At 40.8% G+C, this 20,761-nt stretch overlaps 1 protein-coding gene across 3 annotated transcripts; it reads right to left on the minus strand.

The window, feature by feature from the left end:
* Positions 1-545: 545 nt before the first annotated feature.
* Positions 546-16,859, minus strand: LOC308094286 (casein kinase I-like). 3 transcript variants are annotated; one of them, XM_080440845.1, is made up of 12 exons: positions 16,701-16,859; positions 11,315-12,635; positions 11,024-11,093; positions 9,967-10,115; positions 9,359-9,593; positions 8,479-8,564; positions 7,059-7,143; positions 5,773-5,921; positions 5,334-5,417; positions 4,297-4,398; positions 2,494-2,600; positions 546-2,119 (listed from the first exon to the last, which is right to left on the minus strand). In XM_080440845.1, exons 2-12 carry the CDS (start codon positions 11,576-11,578, stop codon positions 2,065-2,067), a joined length of 1,386 nt encoding a protein of 461 aa, XP_080296971.1. In that variant the 5' UTR covers positions 11,579-12,635; positions 16,701-16,859; the 3' UTR covers positions 546-2,064. The 3 variants fall into 3 exon arrangements, with proteins under 3 accessions (XP_080296971.1, XP_080296973.1, XP_080296972.1); XM_080440847.1 differs by lacking the exon at positions 4,297-4,398; XM_080440846.1 differs by lacking the exon at positions 16,701-16,859 and having other exon boundaries at positions 5,773-5,918; positions 11,315-11,503.
* Positions 16,860-20,761: the final 3,902 nt, after the last annotated feature.

Genomic DNA, 20,761 nt, shown 5'->3' on the forward strand with positions numbered 1-20,761 from the left:
CCATTTGCTTCTTCATTCATAGTTAACAGTCTTCTTCAAACTCTGGCAGACCTCATCAGTGCAGAGCAAATATCACCTCAGTGGATTCTCTTTAGTCAACCGCTTCTTAATTTTGTAATCTGTCATTTATTAATCTACTGTTCAAAGCATCTTAAAGGGATAGTTCACCCCCAATATGACTTTTTCCCTATCGATTAGTCACCCCATGGAGACTTAAATTCATGGATATTGTCTTGGTTTTTGTCGCATTCCTAAGCCAATCATTTGATGACCGGCAGCGGTTCCGGTAGGAGACACAAAGAGTCTCCTTTGTATATCCTACCGGAACCGCTGCCTACCGGTCCGCTGGCCATCGAATTATTGGCTTAGGAATGCGACAAGAACAAAAAAATATCCATGAATTCAAGTCTCCATGGGTTGACTAATCGATAGAAGAAAAACAAATGTGGGTGAACTATCCCTTTAATAACTTTTCTTATCGTCAGACCAGTAAACTGAGTTGAGCTCCATATTCCCTGAAATAAAAATAAATAAAACATTTTCTTTCATTCAGTTGTTTTAATGGAGTTATCTGGCAGACATTAAATCCTCCAACCCAGAGAGACAGAGGACAAACAAAAACAAAACAGAAAATTAAAAAGACAAGTTATTTAAAAAAAATAAAATTTTGAGGAACACACTAGAAGCTACTAAAAACAAAAATCGTTTTCCAACAACTCAAAACAGCGGAAGGAAGCAACGCCTAGTTCAGACCATCAAACGATAGTGGTTTTCCACTAAATGCGTGTGTCCCAAGTACTCAAAACATCCCTGTTACCTCTGTGTGCCTCAATAAGGAAAGAGTTGCTAGAAACATACAGCAAGCTTCCGGTTCTGATTGGTTGCCGCTTTGTCTTGCCACAAACCTCCACTTTTTGTTGGCTACACTTCCTGTCACAGAAAATTTGCTCCACACCATAGACAATGCATGGAATGGAACCACACCGCTTTCTCAGAAAGCGGAAGCGGAATTCCAGTGAAGGTCTGAACTAGGCATAAGGGTTCCATATTGTAGTCTGTTTTTAAATTACAAAAGAAAAGGGGGGCATAGAACCTTTTACATGATTTTTTTTAAACGTCTGAATCGGCTAGACATGAGATTTTCCATCTCAGGGTGAATGTAACTTCAGGAAATATACTTAGCCCGTTGCGTCGTGGCAACAGACCAAGCCGCTCCCCAAATAAAATCATCAGACTGTGTGCGGGAGCTGCATCTTTTTGTCCAAAGAAATGTCTCTTTGTAATGACAAGCTCCAGACAATGTTTGTCTGTGCGCATATGCATCTGTGTATGCATTTGCGTCATCCGGTCTCAGAGTTCCTCTTCTTCTCCTGTTGTTCCATCCATCCATTAGAAACACACCTGTCCCACTCCTCTCCCACCTGTTTGTCTAATGAACCAGTTAGTTGTTGAGCCGATCTGATAGCCAACAGGCTAGTTAAGAATATGCCAGCTAAAAAGGCAAGTCAACAAACAGAATAGCCGCAAGGTTGCCAGCTAAACAGTTTGCAAGTCACCAATTCCATTGTGGTCCCAATAATAAGGTCCACTGCGGCATTTGCATTGATCCAGTTCATTATCTATATTCAACCATGTCGGAGCCATAAATACATAAGAGTTCCTGTCTAAGACATGCTGTGCTCACTGCTAGTATAGCTAGCATACATTTAAGGTCCACTGGAGTCCAGAGGTACATCAGACGAGCAGACCCAAGCTGTCTGTCCTGCTTCTGAAGGGTTCTATTATGGTCCGACCCTGTTCGGGAAAGCACACAGCAGACCAGAATAGATTGAACCAGACTAAACTAGTAAGCGCATCCTTCTGTCTGGCTGTGCTGCTGACCTCTGGTCCAGAACACACCAGCCAACCGCTGCTTAGACTACAAGACACTCCAACAGCGGAGGAGAGGGTGGTAGGGTGATAAGAGAGGAGGGGAGGGTGTGAAGTGTTGTGGTTGAGTGAGAGCAAGAAAGCCAAGAGGAGACAAAGAGAGCAGAGTTGTGTCGTCTCTCATCTCCCTCATTTTCACTTGTGTCTCTGGAGAGCTTTCCTCTTCCTCCTCTTGAAAAAACAGCAGCACCTGTAAAACACACACATTAAAACTTATAAGAAACACTTAACCCACTTTCACCCTGGCATCCCAATTCTTGGCACATTATTGTTGGCTAACAAAATTGAATTATAAAAAAAATAAATAGCAGACCTACCGGTCCTTGATGATTGGTTGAGCCACATTCAAAGCCATTATAAAATGCAAAAACACATCTGTGACTGCATGTCACACTATTACTCTTAATAATAGTGCCCCTTGCTCTTCTAAAATTACTGTAAACCACAGCATCTTGGGGCTTATTGTTTTAATGAATGGCTAATTGGAATTTATTATTTCTGTTGTGCGAAGAGTGGTTGAACTTGTCTATGACTGTGCCTCTGTGTGTGTGTGTTTGTCCTTACTTGGTCTCATCAGCCACTTCTACCTCAGCGTTGGCTGTGATTGGTGCGTTGGAGTGTCCTGCAGTAGGGTCATCTGTGTTTAGCTCCCCATTCGTGGAACTCATCACCTGCAGTTGGACAGGGGAGGGGTGAGAGGACTGATGTTGAGTCAGGAAGTGAGGTGTATGAATGCTGCCCAAAACCTGTACATGTGACTGAGTGGTCTGGAGGTGAATAAAATGTTCCAAATCTCCAATGATTTCGTTTTAAAAGTCTGGAGCTAAAGGTGAGCTGCTTGTCTTTAATCAGTTGGGTGTCACTGAATTGGGTGGTACTGTTGGGGAAATATTTTGATTTAACATAACATCTTTATCATATAAGCCAAGTCTTGGCTTTCATCATTTGTAAATACTGTGTTGCAATTCAGATTTAAGGTAATGTAAAAGTAAAAAGATAAGATAATGAGTCATCTTATCTTGAGAGTGAGTGTTATTGTGAGTGTCAATAACACTCACACACATGCTTATGGGTGTTCGCTTTCACTCTTTCCTCGTTTAAAATGGGACATGTCAGATAAACTTGTGGATTAAAGCTGGTTGCAGTAAACACAATCAATAGATTCCACTGGGGAGGAAATAGAGAGATGCTGCTTAAATGTGAACAGTGTGAGCTGCTCTGGATGTGCAGTGAAACAACTCATACAAAACACCTCATTTTATACTTTGGGGTTTCTTTTACTCAATAAGGTTTTGGTGGCAGTTGATCAACTGAAATGCAAAAACAATATTGATGAGGTTAGAAAGGTAATAATCTCCTCTTTAATCACAAAATGAATTTTCAGCAACATTTTTGACAACAAAAACAAGCTGGCACAATCTTGCTGTGGCTACTGTACTCATCTCTTCTACCTGCCACTTAGTTCAACCACCAGTTTTAAAGATTGGACTAACGGATAGTATCTCATGCTAAGCTTTACACCCACCCTCCTCCAACAACAATCACACCCTTCGTTCTGAGTATTGTCGTTCAATCGCCCATCATCTGCACCATTCGCTCTTCTCTTTGTGATAGGTTGCTGGTTCAGCCCTGACACAAACGGTAGGATGTATTCAAACCGTATACTGATGACTGCATGGTGGCTGGTACTACACCTAATCTGCCCAAGTGCTCTTGAGCAAAACACTGAACCTCAAAAATTCACACTGTGGCTGACCCTGTGCTCTAACTTCTCAGCTGGTTTCAGATGCATCTGTGTGTAGGAGTGTGTGTATGTGTATCTAGGAGGGTGGTGCAAAAATGCATTTAATTTAACTTTGTGTTAAAGTGATTTTTCTTCTTTTATCTCTCTAGTAAGAAGTAAGAAGGGGGGCAGGCAAGAAGATAAAAACGAATTATAATCTAAAAAGAAGAAAGTCAAGCAGAGGAAGACAATATATGCAGCCGGTCTGGGTTCACTTGCAATTTGATCAAATCCAAAAATGTTTATTGATTTCTCAAATTTGACAAAATGTACAAATATTCCTCTTTAAAAAATAAATAAATACAAACTGCATCCTCAGTCTGCAGACTTCAGCCTCTATTGTTGATGTGCCCTTGAGCAAAGCATGCTCAGTGGTCAACAGAACACTGTGGTCTTACCAGATGTGAATACAAACGTATACATGTGGCCTTTAGGTTGGTAGTTAACACTCCCACACACAATCAAACACTCCTAAATGACCCGAACAGCTTGACTTAACTGAAGTCAGTCACGCTGCAGAGACAAAGAGGGGCATGCAGACAGACAAGACGGAAAAGGTAGACAGAGACAGACCGTCCCAGTACCTGGACAGAGCCTCCCAGCCTATCAGCAGTGAGATGGGAGCCCAGCAACTCTCGATTGGTCACTGGAGTGGGCTGGGACTCACTGCCTTTCGCCTCTGGAGACTAGAGGTGACAGGACGTCATTAGGAGAACGAGTGTGGGAGAAAGGTGGGAATGGAGGGGGTGGGGGCGAGGAGGAGAGAAGGTAAAGGGGAAGAGGTGATGGAAGGGAAGAAATGTGGGATAGTAGATGTTGGAAGTAAACGAGAGGAAAGGAAGGATAAAGAGGGGACGGAGAATTAGAAAAAAAGTAAGGGAGTAAATGGGAGAGCAAAGCATGGGGAAAATAAAGAAGAAAGTCAAGGAATGGTGGTAGTGTATGAGGAAACAGAAGAGGAAGAACGGGTTTAGAGAAGATATTTGGTGTAGATGCTACAGGAGGGTGTGCACGTTGAAAGTGTGCACAAACAATCAAGAGTGCATGGGAGGGTGTGCAGACTGTGCACGTGAGAGAGCCCCATGCAAAGACAGAGAGGAAAGAGAAGAAAGAGAACAGGTGGTCCTGTTCATTCTATGTACTACTTTCCCTCAACTGTCAATGACCTGGATTGTTAATTGATGAATTGTGGTCTTGCTTGTGAAAAAGTACAGCCACATACTGTATACGGGCTGAGTCAGTATCTAACCAGATAGTGTGTTGTCCACATAATCACAACGTCCCCTGTTCAATTCCAGCCGGAGACCTACTTTGCTTATCGTTCCCCCCTCGCTACCCTCGGCTTCTTCTCACTACCCTCTCCAATCTAAATTAAGCAAGAAAAAACTAAACCCCCCGGCTAAAAAAATCTTAATGAGCCTGAGACCCGGGAAGGCAAGTTATCCAGAACTTGTGTGACTGGGTTCTGTGTGCATGTTAATACACATGTGCGGATGTGTATGATATAATGAAGATGTTATTTTTTTTGTGTAGTATGCATGCATTGTGCGTGTGATTTCTGTCTCTACTTGTGTTGAGTGTAGTGTGTGTTGAGTATGTGTGTGTGTGTGTGTGTGTGTACCTGGTTTTTGGTCTGCTGTGGTGCCTTCTCTCGGCTACTGGTCTGAAGTGGAGTCTCGCTGGCCACTGGACCAATAGGAGTGGGCTAGACACACAGGAAATGAGGTCAGAGCTGGCTACCACAATGGTCGATGAGTAATTAAAAAGTGGCATGTGTGGACATTTGATTAGCTGGGTGGGATTATGAGTTATATACCCACTGTGCAGCAGAAATCTACAGATGCAAGATGTACTCAGACGCAGAATGCAGAAATGCAGCTGGTTTTTAAGTGGCCCCAGACAGGAATATGCTACATTGTTTTTTACCTGCTGGCCAATAATATCATGTGGTCTCATTTTACTGGACCAAAGCTCAGTTCACCAGTTAATATAAAGTAATTCACTCAGTAATACTGCTGGTCAAAGATGTAGCCATCTCTCACACACACATACACACTCACCAGTGGCTTTCCAGTCCAGTCATACTGGTAGTCAAAGACATATCCATTCCTGTCAAATAGGTCCGTGAAGAGCTTCCTAAGATAGTCATAGTCTGGCTTCTCAAAGAAGTCTAGCCGACGCACATAACGTAGGTAGGTGGCCATCTCTTCTGTTGCACACACACACACACACACAAAGAGATAAACGTACATATACATAAATACACACACACAGATACAAATGTACAAAGGACAAAGATTTACATGGTTGTTATGAGAAATCACCCAACAACACAAAATGGACAAGTGGGGGTGATTTCTGTGGAAGCAGCCAAAAGGTTCACACAAAAATGCATGATCTCAGGTGTGTACATCAATGTGTTTAAACATCACCCTTCTCTGCAATTGCGCCTCTATTGTACCTGATCTAGAATATAAAAGAATGTATTCAAGGTCAACTTGCCTTTAGAATAAGGGTTGAAAAAACTAAGTAGAAGGAAATTAGATCCTGTTTTTTAGAGAGAGACAATCAATGATTAATGATTAAAGGTTCACAGACAACATGAAGTTGGTGCTGGACCAAAAGCACTGGAGAAGAGGAAAACTTGTTTTGTTGCTATATTATGGATATGTATATGGCAAATAGCAGAAAACGTTGTAATCTGGTAAATTGGTCAATAACTAAGTTAAATCAATTTTAAGTTAATTCTATCGCAATATATTTCTGAAACGGCATGAGTAAATTCTTGCAGTTGTTGAATTGGGTGTGCCTTGAATCGTAACCTGGGCTTTGGCTCAGCCACATCCAATTCAACAACTGCAAGAATTTACTCATGCCGTTTCAGAAATATATGAATATATGAAGATATCTGCTGTAGTCCCGCCTCTTATTAAAACAGACCAAGAGATTACATTGAAGAGCTGTGCTCTTCTCCCAAGGTTCAGAGATTTTCAACTCCGAAACAGGTTGAGCACTCTAGACACTCAGTGTTTAGATCAGGTTAGGGGCTTTCCATTTGTCTATAAATTATAGGATTCTCTTTGTATCTGTGTGTGTGTCTTGAAATGCCAAAATATGGAGATGACTGGTATATAGTACTGACATTATAGAATGCTCTCCAAGTACTCTGACAACGGGTACTGACGTCATAGACTGGTCTCCAAGTATCACATTAGTCACATGGGTCACATTACTGTGACCCAATAATGTGACCCATGTAATGACCCCATTACTGGCAGACATTATAACCTTTCGTATGCGTGAATAAGTACAGTGTGTGTGTGTGTGTGTGTGTGTGTACACAGACCTGGAAAGCTCTCACAGAGGACCTCTATGGGCGTGTCCCTCTTTGTGTCTCCTATCTTCTGATAACGCTCTTTCAGTGTGTCAGCCTGATGGAGAAACAGAAAGAGAGAGAAGTGTATGGAGGGACAAAATTACTCAGTTTATTCACAATGGACATTTGTCCTCTCTACCAGCTTCCACTTGACATTTACTACTGACTCCTCCATGGACTCTGGCGCTATTGCACTACTTTGACAGATAGATGCCTGTTAAGGATAACTGTTAAGAGTGTCTGTCTTATATTCAGGTTGATCAATTGTTCATATCCAGATACTCTCTGTTAAATGTCTATTGACAGAACATACGTGTGTGTATATACACACTCACCGGCCACTTTATTGGAAACGCCTGTCCGAATGCACATTATCGCAATTTCTAATAAGCCAATTACATGGCAGCAACGCAATGCATTTAGGCATGCACACATGGTCAAGACGATCTGCTGTAGTTCAAACACTAGAGTATCACATTGGGGATGAAAGGTGATTTAAGTGACTTTGAACATGGCCTGAAACGTTGATACAAGGCAGGACGGATCCATTCTTTCATGTTGTAGACGTCAAAAGCTGACCCTACCATCCGGATGTCGCAGCATCAATCGATTCCAATCTTCTATTGTCCAATTTTGTGCCTGTGCAAATTGTGGCCTCAGTTTCCTGTTCTTAGCTGACAGAAGTGACACCTGGTGTGGTCTTCTGCTGCTGTAGCCCATTTGCCTCAAGGTTTGACGTGTTGTGCTTTCAGAGATGCTCTTCTACATACCTCGGATGTAAAGAGTAGTTATTTGAGTTACTGTTCGGCTGATCAGCTCGAACCAGTCTTTTCTTTTTCGCACCATTCTCTGTAAACCCTTTAGATGGTTGTGCATGAAAATCCCAGTAGATCAGCGGTTTCTGAAGTACCAGCCCAATTGGCACCAACAACCATGCCAGGTTCAAAGTCACTTAAATCACCATTATATACCATTCTGATGCTCAGTTTTAACTGCAGCATATCGTCTTGCCCATGTGTGCATGCCTGAATGCACTGCATTGCTGTCATGCCAATCGGCTGAGTAGAGTATAAAACATGAGCTATGGGAATCACACAGGTTAACAAAAACATGATTTATATTTATTCATAAGGGCTTGCTGATGTAATTCACGCAGTACGTTTACGGTTTTATAGGAAGTAATTAAAATTTGACTTTTGACATACAATACACAAACATGGATTTTTTTTTGTGTCCTCATTAAGGCCACTAATAAGCTCTAAAAGTCTGGAAAACTTATTTTTTCATTTCATTAGGTCTTTAACAATGTGGGAGGAAGGAAAGAAGTATGGATCAATGGATGGATAAATGGATGGACAGATTGGTGGATGAATGTGTGATGACCGCTCACCTTGAGCCCCTGCCATGGAAGGCTGCCTCGCAGGAAGTACATAAACATGTGACCTAAAGCTTCCAGGTCATCCCGCCTGCTTTGTTCTGAGGAGATGAAAGGAACCAACACAGATTTAAATCACACCCAACTCCAAGCTTCGCAGTTTGATCTTATCTTTGACTCAGTCTTCCAGGAGTGGGGGGAGGGGGGAGGCGTGTGTGTGTGTGTGTGTGTGTGTGTGTGTGTGTCTTTCTAGCACTGCTAGCAAAACAACACACTCCAACAGACAACAGACAGCAAAGACACATGGTCTTTAGTGAAATAGCTATAGTTAGTTCTATGTATACAGTACATAGAACAACAACATACTTCAGTTATATACAACTTAACACATTGAGTGCCAGATTTTTTTATTTTTGTTTTACGTTTGGCAATTCTGGCACTCAATTGTACAACCTATGAGTATGTAAAAGAACAAAAACGAATAAACAATAATTATGGCTATATTATGTTGTCCCAGTGCCAGAGTTTTTTTCAAAGTAAAAAAAAAGTACTTAGGAAGCGAGATACAGCCTTTTTCAGTTATACGTTAAACAAGGAGTGGATGGAGCTGCAAATCTTCAGATAATGATATCTTGGGTTCTGAACATGTTTTTCAAAAAATAAAAATAAATAAAAAACTACTATACACATGTGCGGATGTGTATGATATATGTGTATTACTATTTTTTCAAAAACACGTCAAACACGTCATTGGCACGTTGCGCCATAGCGGTAAAAACACGTGAAACACGTTAATGGCACTCAATGAGTTAAAAACAGTTGAATCAACATCTGTCAGTCCAATGTGTGTAAGTGAAAGATTAATGTGTTTATACAGTATGTTCCAGATTTTCACCTTTCCCCAGGTGTGTATTGATGCTCATGTATCTGGCAGTTCCTGTCAGACTCTTGTGTTCTCTGTAAGGGATGTGTTTCTTGGTCTCTGGGTCTATGTATTCCTTAGCCAGGCCAAAGTCGATGATGTGGATGGTGTGTTGGCGTTTAGAACCAGGTCGGCCAACCAGGAAATTCTCTGGTTTCACATCTCGGTAGATCAGACTTCTGGTGTGGACAAACTCCATACGGGTTATCTATGGGAGGTTAATGAGCAAATAAACAAACAACCATGTCGATAGCTCTCTCTGCATTGTCTGGGGGGGTTGAAAGTTATGCTAGGGAACTCTGAATTCATAAAAAAACATTAAACAAATATACAGGTATGAAAACTCCCTATTGATTGGTGAGGAATCAATTGAAATACTGTTTGTGAATAACATCACTTATCTGCAAGGGTGCAACAAGTTTAAGTACACACTGTCGATTACAGATCTGCTCGTTTCCACAGCACTATTTCCAGACACTGATAAGTCTTCTTCAATTTGACTGTGAATGTTTTAAACAAATAATAGTCTATCATGTGTGCAGTTTTTAAAGTAAGTGTGTGTGTGTGTGTGTTAGTCTTACCAGTTGTATGGCTATCATGAGTACAGTCTTCAGAGAGAAGGTTCTGTCACAGAGGTCAAACAGGTCTTCTAAACTAGGTCCAAGCAGCTCCAGAACCATGGCGTTGTATTTACCACATGGTCCGAAGTAAAAGACCTGAGGTACACCCTCTACAAAGAGAGAGAGAGAAAGAGAGAGAGAGAGAGAGAGAATTAGCAAGGGAGGTATAGACAGGTGCAGATACAAGCATAGACACATAGGCGCATGCACTTTGCAAGTATTTATTGCATGCAAGTGTGTCTGATAAATAGCTAAACCTAAATATAATGCTATACACACAGGCACAACACCACACACTAGGGCTGTCAAGTGAGCTTGTAAATTACAATCGAATTTAAGTCTTAAAAATTGGTGGATTTTTGATTATATTCAATTATTATGATCAACATTACTATTATTAATATTACTATTAGAATATTTTGCATCGAAAATCAAGCACTCTGTACCGTTTTATCCACTAGAGGACGCTTACCACCGATTGCCATGAAGTAGCGTACACAAATATGTGAACTAATATCCATTTCATGTCTGACTTTTGGACAGGTAGAAAACTATAGCTAAACTATTGCAGAGTGACCATTTATTTTACCTTGGTTAATTCTTGTATCATTCCACTTGAATGTTGCCTACCGAACCCATACATGTAGGCATAGCTTTCAGTAGCACGAATATCAAAAATACAAAACAGGATATACACTTGAGCCTGGTTGAAAAGTCTAGAATAAGGATACAAGGATTTGGCAGTGATGTCACTATCATGCATAAGTGTTTCAGACTCAACGGATGCTGCACAGCGGTGTAACAAAGACCGTCTGCGCTCACCGCTTTGGTTGAATTTACATGATAAAACATGTGGTAGCCATGCCTACAAATCAAATATATAGTTTCACAATCAACTGCGCATTGTTCCCATTTGTTTGTAACTGTTACTAAGTATTGTTTCCCCCCGCGCTTATTATTTACACCATTACCTCTATTGTGAAATTTGACCTTTAAAGAAAGACGTGGTGCTTCTCACCTGAACTACCCAGCTGTTTGTAGAATCGATACTCCAGGTGGAGCTGCGGTGCTCTGGACTTGATTGGTTCCTAAAAAGGAAGCCGGTATCATCAGATAATTCTCAGTCACATATAAAATGTATGTGAACACAATGAATGGAGCAAGAATGGGGCATCCAGCATTTTTTTGTTAAACATACTTCATACATGAAAATTTCATTTAGAAGACTCTCTTATCCAGAGAAAACTTACTAAACAAATTACATTAGCCAGTAAGAAGAATCAACAAAACAAAGTCAGAGGTGTTTTACCAGCTTGATGGCCACATATTCGTTGGTGTAGAGGTTCTTGCCGAGTCTCAGCTCACCGAAGTTCCCACAGCCGATCTTCTTTCCCACCCGGAAGTTCGGCCCAACCATCAGAACTCCGGAGTTGGAGCCGGCGCTCCGGCTGCCATGCCCTGATCGACTCCCCGTCTTCCCTGACATCCTCTTCCCCTCCTCGGGCTCCCCCTTCCCCCCTCCTCCCCCTCCACCACCACCTCCTCCTCCTGCTCCCCGCTTGTCAAAGTCCATCAGTTTGTGGTAGCCTGGCCTCTCCACGATTAAGCTGAGTCCATGCAACCCACGTGACCACCAAAATGGCTGCCTGCCGGCCTGACTACCAAACGTTGGGCTACTAGGCTGGATTTGAGAGTGGGGGGTTCGGGAGAGGCCACAGGCTGCGCCGAGTTCAATTAACCTGGATGGGGGTCACACCTGAACTCAAATTCGAGGAAGGGGTTGGGGATAATTAGTTGTTTTTTTTTAAACTGAAGAGAAATCAGGCCTGAGATTAGGTCCAGATTACACTGGGACTGACAGAAAAGGGACGGGAACGAGAGTGGGGCTGTAACTAAATAATGTATGGCTATAAATTAAAAGACTTAAGGGAAGAAAGAAAGGCAGTGTCTAGGCACTTCCTAACAGCTATTCATTGGGCTGAGAGTGAGTTGGAAAAGCAGCAACCACAAAGTAGCTGTTTGAGTAGATGGATCAATGGCTGGATGAATGGATGAACAGGGAGGGGCACCACTATGACCTTAATGAGGATACTGCCCCCTTATCGGGGCCAAGGGTGAAGATGGAAAGGAGGTGGATAATGATCTGTCACCATTTGTAGTTAGCTAGCCACATGCTAACATGCTACATGCAGCTAGCAGGCTACGCTAGCTTTATGCTCAGCCTTACCAGTCGACCATAACAAACCTGCAGTTAGCACAACATACAGGCAATTTTAGCAAGACTCAAGTTAAAGGGGTAAAGTCTTGAAAGACCTTAGCCTAGCAGTGTTATCCACAAAGTAAAAAAGAAATCTCAATTTTAATACACCAAAATTGAAGGACTTCAGATGTCTCCCTATTTCAAATTTGTTCTCCAAACATATCTGAATTCTGCCTATTTGCCTCCGTCCTGGTCTAGACAGCTAGTTGGTTGTTTTCACAGTGGGCGGTCCTCCACTTGCTGGTTGCGAAAAGCCTACAGTCACAATTACTAGAGATCAGCAACCTGGTACAGACACACAACAACTTTGTCATATGAAATACCAGAAGAAGTTTTGGTCCTTGGTTCAAGGTTTCAATGAATGCACCATCTAGAAAAAAGAGGGAGGGGCGGGGAGAGAGGAAGGGAGAGAGATTTAATACAGTCGTTTCTAGAGCATTGACTAAAACGTATCAGAGTACCAACATTAAGCAATGAACAACTCATGCTGGACTGAAATAGCTGTGCTCAGATGTATCATATTTCATAATACAATTCCAGGACTATTCAATGAACTTTATTTTTAAAGAAGCAAAACATGGAGAAATATGTCCTGATCCTTTATAGGTTTTTTCATTTTTTTTTCTAGATGCGAATGTATTAGTAACTAGCCTACAACTACTACTAAACAAAACAATATAATTAAGAGACCGAACTTATTAAAGCTAAGCAATGCATCCTATCTGAATAAATAAAAAACAAGCAATGGTTGGCTTGATTTAATTACGATCATCCAAAGACAATGTTATCACAGTATCAATATGTGGACCAGATGAGAGAAAGACTACAGAGTATATTTAGACAAAATATTGTGGAATAAACCTGGAGTAACTAATAAGTTATTTGTTTCTGATTTTCAGTAGTTCCACTTATTAATGTTATGTATACATCTCCTTATTATAACTAATTTCCTTAGATCTTTCTCTCCTCTCAGTTCCTCTACTTAGCACCACATCTTCATCAACTCCTTTCTACACCTCTGCCCTTTTAACTTTTCTACTGCAGTCCACCACTTTCCTCTCTTTCTCCCCCAGCGGGTTCTGCTTCAAACAACTGATGTTGTACTCAGAGTGTGTGTGTGTGTGTGTGTGTGTGTGTGTGTGTGTGTGTGTGTGTGTGTGTGTGTGTGTGTGTGTGTGTGTGTGTGTGTGTGTGTGTGTGTGTGTGTGTACGTGTGTGTGTGTCAGTCACTCTGTCCTCAATGACTCAATACACTATCATCATCACAATTAAACACAACAAATTAAATCTCTAACTCAATCTGCAATTTGGGGGTAGTCCGAGATTAGCCATGTAATTCGACTATGCAAAATAAAGCATGCTATCATTCTAAATGCTGCACCTTTGCCCCAGTAGATGGTATATCAAAAGTGTATATTAAAGAAAAACATAGTCTAATTATATCTGTTAATAATTATTATATAATTTATGAATATATAAGAATTTAGTGATGTGGATGACAACATGTTTTAAGTTGAACCCCTTTTTGTCCATTGCACACAGAAAGTGATTTTCTTTTTAGTTTTTGTGAAAACGAAATCAGTCTTCACTGTTGATTTGGCCATATAATAATAATAATAAACTTTATTTGCATACCACCTTTCATGACATGACATGCAGCTCAAAGTGCTTTACAGAGCAAGAATACAATTACAACTAATTTAACAATAAAGCAAAAAATGTCAAAAAATGTCATCTGCCTGTGTACATTTGTCTTGTTCTGTCTGTCATCTGCACACACCCAGCATAGTAAAACATCCCTATCACCCAGCTAAGGACAATGTGAGACCAGACGCTTACTAATAAAAGCTTCCTCTGTACATTTCCTGTAAGTTCAAATAAAAACAATAGACCGGATTCCAATTTAGACTAGAGGGATCAACTGTATGCCTGGCACTGTGTTTTTAACCCCATACATTAGTTGACCGGTAGCCGCAAGCAACTTAGATGCTAGCCACATCTACTGTAAGTTGCAACACCCTCCATTGACAGCCCATTCAAGAAACAGAAAAGTCTGATTGTATTAATATTTTTTTTAAACAAAGACTTGACAGAGACAAAGAGGAAAACTTAAGCTGTCCATACAGTTGCAATATTGGAGTGTTTATTATTGTTTAATACAATCAGATATGTTTTTGTTTCATGAATGAGCTGTCAATGGGGGGTGTTGCAACTAAGATGTGGCTAGTAGCAAGTTACTTGCAGCTAGTGGACTACCCCAGGACTTGGTCTGCTCCTTTCCGTTGGGCCTCGGCCCTCTACACTAAAATCTCTTAAGAGATCTACAAGCTCAATGTTGTAGATTGGCTATTTTTTGGCAATTCTATTCACCAATTATTAAACTCCAACTCCAGGACAAAGACAGCACCTGCACACACATAGCTCATCACAATGGATGTCCAGAACCAAGCCTTTTCCTATGACGGTACTCAAAGACTAATAGATGAGACCACTTATCATAACATCAAGTAACCCCAAACTCAACCTGTCAATATCCAGCACTGCTGTATCAAATATCCAAACAAACTACAGCCAAAGCCAGCTCTCAGATGTTTGGATAGAAGCCCGGTATATAGCGGAGGGTGATTTCATGGAAAGGGGCCATTCTTACAGAAATTATTGAATGCATCTCCTGTAACACATAGCATTTAGTGGGAGCCTGTTTTCCAAGCACTTTGCAATAGTACAATAAGGGCATACATTTTCACTATGGGTATAGGAATGGATCATTAGTACTGGCTGTGTGCTATGCTCTCCCATTGAGCAAAACAGCAACTTAGGACCTTAGGGGGGAATGTGGTGGCGTTTTATCTCATCTTGTTAAAGTTAAGAAAATCCCTTATTTATACATGTTATTGTCATTACCCCTTCACATAGTTCACAGCCACCAGACTTCTATCCCACTGACTGTGATGCCATCTGTCTACAATATGTATGGTACTATTGGGTTACGCACTAAGCAGTGTTTAACTTGTTAAAAATGAAGTCAAGCTTAAGGCTGCATTGATGATGTAAATGGCAGGTTGTTGCTTATGAAGGGTTGCGAATATTTGCTGCTTTTTATGTCGAAGAAGAACAGAATGGCTCGAATGCTACACTATAGCCACCTAGCTATTTAACACTATCGCAGCCAATTTGGTGTTAAGACAAACACTGTCAGTTAGAATGAATCAGTTCACAATTTAACACCCAACAGACACATGTTCAATCAAGATGTTTGGATAATCAAGTGGCTTGATGCAAAAAAGAACACATTCAACCACCAATCGAGCAAAATAAGACAGGAAGTTGGGGGAAGGCCACATTAGTTTGAGGGAATATGTTTGGCCTCAGCTTAGGTTTTTTTGCCAACAGTTCATTTATACCTCGTCGTCGCACGACCCGCTTTCGCTCGAAACAAATAAGATATATTCAACCTACAGGTGTCGACGTGCACGACGTCGACACTTTAGTCAGTAAAGATACGCCACTTGATCGAAAATGAGTCGTTTTCTTCGAGCGACACTTCTAAGAAAGTGTCGGCGCAACTAAGTGTAAATTAGCCTTTAGCCTTATGGAAACAACTTCAACATCCTTCTCCGTGATCTCTGAGACCAAATGGAAATAGCAACCAGTCGGTTGTTTTGCAGCACGAAACGCTAGATCTAACATAAATCAAAGAGGATAGCGTTAGTACCTTGTTGACAACATCAATGGAAGGATGGCTACAGAGCTAATTTTCCAACTGAGAGCTAGCTAGCTAGCAGCGTTGCCAGGTTCTGCGAGAGAAATAAGCAACCAGGTGATCTGAAAACAAGCCCAAAAGAAGCGAAGGCCAGATTAGCACTTAAACCCTACGGTATACATTGGGCATTAGAAAAAGGCCGATTTACAAGCTCACACTGCGACGCGTTATGAGATTGCAGATCTGCTATTTTCAAAAAATCTTGAAATAAAATGTGGAATGTTTTAAACATTCTAACACAAATCTGATACGGGGATCCCTGGCACTAAACATTTTCATATATATATATATATATATATATATATATATATATATATATATATATATATATATATATATATATATATATATATATATATAAATAAAAACAACTGGAAGCAAGCCCAAATAATCAACTACACTTTAGAAACAATCCACAAAAAAAACGCAATCCGCAACTACCAATATTTACAAGCAACTTTACAGAAAAAGAAGCCCACACTCGCTTATAATAAGCTGACATGGCAACACTGCTAGCTAGCCGTCCGATCTCCATGAAACTAAATAGACGCTAACGCGCTAGCCGCTAGCTAGCTAATGTTACATTTCTATCCACACACTGCCAACCATTCATAAACATTATCAAGGCTGAACAAAATGTACGACAACGGCAAGAAACCCCATTTTACTCACCTAACGGCTTTTTCCCTTTTAAGACGCCAACTTGAACCGTCCGGTCTTTTTACAATTCTGATCTTCTTGGTCTCATTTTTTCTTGTTCCTCGGTTTTTCTCTCTCTGGATGTTTAGCTAAACCAGCTGAGGAACCTCGCCAATGACGGCCACGCACTTTGCGTTGGCGTGGAGGAACACGGCTGTCTCTGCGCCCGAAGTCAGCGTAGATCTCTTTGGAGAATAGAGACAGAAAATGAGCGTGTTTTGGGGGAGAAAAATATCGTGCCCGACTGTGTTGAAGACAGAGCAGAGGGGGGAGGGAGTCGTTTGATTTAGGCAGTGGTGGAAAAAGTACTCAAATGTTTTACCAATATTTACCATGGTATTTTTATTTTATTTTATAATTGCAGTACTGCAATGTAAAAATTAGAAGTACAAAAGTATTGGTATCAAAATGTATTTAAAAGTAAACTAGCCTACTCATCATGCAGAATGTCCCATTTTTCAACTGTATAAAATGTATAAAAAATCATTTGAAAATCCTTTCTTTTTATCTACACTACATTAAGCTCACAATGCGTCGCATGGCAACATTGTGAGCTAGTAGATCTGCTATTTTTAAATGGCCGAAATGTACATATGGTTAATGTATTTTTTGTAATAATAATCCAAATCTACAAAGTAACTAGTAACTAAAGTTTTCAAATAATTGTAGTGGAGTAAAAGCACAATATTTGCCTCTGAGATGGAGTAGAAGTGAAAGTACTGAAAATTGGAAATACTCAAGTAAAGTAAAAACTACCTACATAATTGTACTTAAGTACAGTACTTGAGTAAATGTAGGCTACTTAGTTACTGTACACCACTGGATTTAGGGGATTTCATTTAAAGTAGTTTCCCCCTTGTCCATGTGTTCTTTTTTCATATTCTCCCACTGTAAGAGGGTGGGGGATTATGAATTTATAAGTGTTTTAGCTGAAGTTGGTATGTGACTAGTGACTTTTCTTAAAGGTTGGTTTAGCTACGCCACAACAGTATCACCTATCTAGGTGTTCCTTTTCATGTTGGTCAAGTAACACTGGCACACTCACACACACACACACACACACCCGCCCGCGCGCGCGCGCACACACACACACACACACACACACTCACACACACACACACACACACACACACACACTCACACACACACACTACCCCAGTTCACAGGGCCACAGTGGATCCTTTTAGCCTCATTGTATAATCGTACCACTGTACTATTTGCAAACTGTTAATAAAGTATTCAATCAACAACAACAAAAAAGTTCTTGGTCAGTGTTCAGCAACTCTAAAGTCTGCAGCCCTTTTGGATAAAAAATAATCACGCATTCATATGTTACATGTATCAACTCTCGAGATGTAAATGTTTTATCAATGTGTCACACACCGCTATCTCAAAAAAGGTTGAGACAGTCTTGTAAAAACCTTCACAATCATACAACCCCAAAATGTTAAGTTTTGGTTGTTTTTTGGAGGGCAGCTCCAATTAACTTGTTTTGCATTTGTTTGTTTTAGTTTTATTCATAACACACAACTCCATTTGACAACTAATGGGCTTTTATCTCTGCAAGTGATTAATCCTCATGCATCTTCTCAAGGCCTGCTATTATGGAGCATTAAAGGTTCGATGACATTCATTTTCACTTTTTATATTTTTAATGTTTCTTTTTGTGTTTTATGACCTCAATTACACCCAAAAAATCTGAACTTTGAACATTCAGTGGATTTTCTGTGGTCTGGGGTTTTCTGAATAATTAGGCTGAAAAGTAATCTGAGCTTGGCCCTTCGACAGTGAGGTCACAGTCGATTAATCCCGCCCACTCTCCTCCTCGCCCCTCCCCTCCCCTATCCTTTCCTTTGGGGGGGGCGGAGCAGAGGCGATGATTGACAGGCAAAATCCCTCACCAGCGACACCCGCAGGCAAAGATTTATTTTTTCATTGCAGTTGAAAAGGCTTTAGAAATGTGAGACAAAAACACCTACAGTGAATCACTGGAGTGGAATTTTCAGTTAAAACTTTTTGTACACGTTTGAAGGACCAGGACAAAGACTCTGAATGTGGTGTAAACATGAATGTCATGATACCTTTAAGGTTAATCATACATTAAAGTAAATCAATTTAATTCTGGGGTACTAGTATCAGAAGATGTTTTTAAAACAATGTTGAAGGAATAGGAACCAGGCAAATCAGGCTGTCAATGTTTTTTTTTATTATCCTGCACTCTGACTTGTTTTGGCTAGTCTGCTATTATTGATTCTGTATGCACTTATGTGAATTGTAACTTTTAATGTTTAATTTATTATAGTCTTAGCCTGCATGTTTTATATATATATATACATATATACATACATACATACATACATACACACACACACACACGCACACGCACGCGCACACGCACGCGCACACGCACACGCACACGCACACATACATACATACATACATACTTACATACACACACACACACACACACACACAAACACACACACACACACACACACACACACACACACACACACACACACACACACACACACACACACACACACATACATATACATATACATACATTACATTACAGTCATTTAGCAGACGCTTTTATCCAAAGCGACTTATTGTAAGCGACTTACAATAATACATATACATATACATACATACATACGTCCAGTACCTAGCTAGCGGTCCAGGCGCATACCACATGCTTCGGTAATCCAGCTTGACAGTGTGTTGCGGGTTCGACTCCCGACGACCTTTGCTGTGTGTCACCCCCCCATCTCTCTCCCCATTTCCTGTCAGCCTACTGTCCTGTCAAATAAAGGCATAAAAGCCCCCCAAAAATATCAAAATAAATACATACATACATATACATGTCTGTCTGTCAGCATGTAGGAATAGGTTTACAAAAGACAGAGGAAGAGTTATACAAGACTGTCTAAAGTCCCTGTAGAAAAACTGTAGATGGGAATCCTATCAGGGGCTAGCCAGGCTGGCTAGCAAACTGGTTAAACCTAGGTCTGAACCCTGTGATGAGTGCCTGGTACACTGGAACACTGGTACTGGTACACTGGAGCCCCACAAGGGGCTCCAGTGTACCAGGGGCTCAGCTGTACTCCCTACACGTATGTATAGGGTGTATAGCTCCATGCTCCAACACCACTGTCAAGATGGCTGATGATACAGTGATGGTGGGCCTAATCTCAGATGATGATGAGAGGGCCTACTTGGTGGCAGAACTGTCGCAGTAGTGCCAAGAAAATTGCCTTTTTTCTTAAATGTTGGAAAAACTAAGGAGATAATCATGGACTTATGCAAGAAACGGCAGAGGTTTTATTGATAGATGGGGCACCAGTGGAGAGAGTGAGCAGCTTCATGTACCTCAGTGTGCACATCACTGATCTGGAGAATGCACACTCTGTCTGTGGCAAAGAAAGCAAGGGAATGCCTGTACCACCATGCATGGCAGAAATTCAGGGTGTCACAGAAAATCCTGAAGTCCTTCTACTCTGCTACTACAGTACCCAGACCATCACTGTGTGGGATGGAAATTGCCATTTCCGGGATCTGGCACTGTAACTAATTATTCCTGTACTTGCACAATGTATAATACAAATCTGTAGGCTACATTCTGTAGACACTAAACTACCCCCATGTGGCTTTATTATTTGATTTGATTATTTTATTTTCGTGTCCTGCACTCAAACTGTGCCCTACCCTCATGGGGTTATAAACATTTTACACTTAAAGCATGTTTACAGTATATTCACATAATACATTCAATTACAGCTCAGAATTACACAGTGTTCTGTCTTCTCTCTCAAGCATCATATTTAAGGCAATAAAACAAAAAGTGAACCTCATTTTCAATTCACAAAAGCTCACAAAACAAACAGTATCTCTCTTCCTCTGGAGTGGCATTAAACCTGCCAGTCTCCAGAGCAAATGGTAATGTTCCTGACCATATTTGTGTAGAGAGATCATTGTCTTTTGCTTAAATTATACTTCACATAAGGTTCTACAGTGTACCTGTCCTTTATGAG

The sequence above is a fragment of the Gymnoscopelus braueri genome (genome assembly GCF_963280865.1).
Source record: "Gymnoscopelus braueri genome assembly, chromosome: 10".
In the NCBI taxonomy this organism is placed as follows: Eukaryota; Metazoa; Chordata; class Actinopteri; order Myctophiformes; family Myctophidae; genus Gymnoscopelus; species Gymnoscopelus braueri.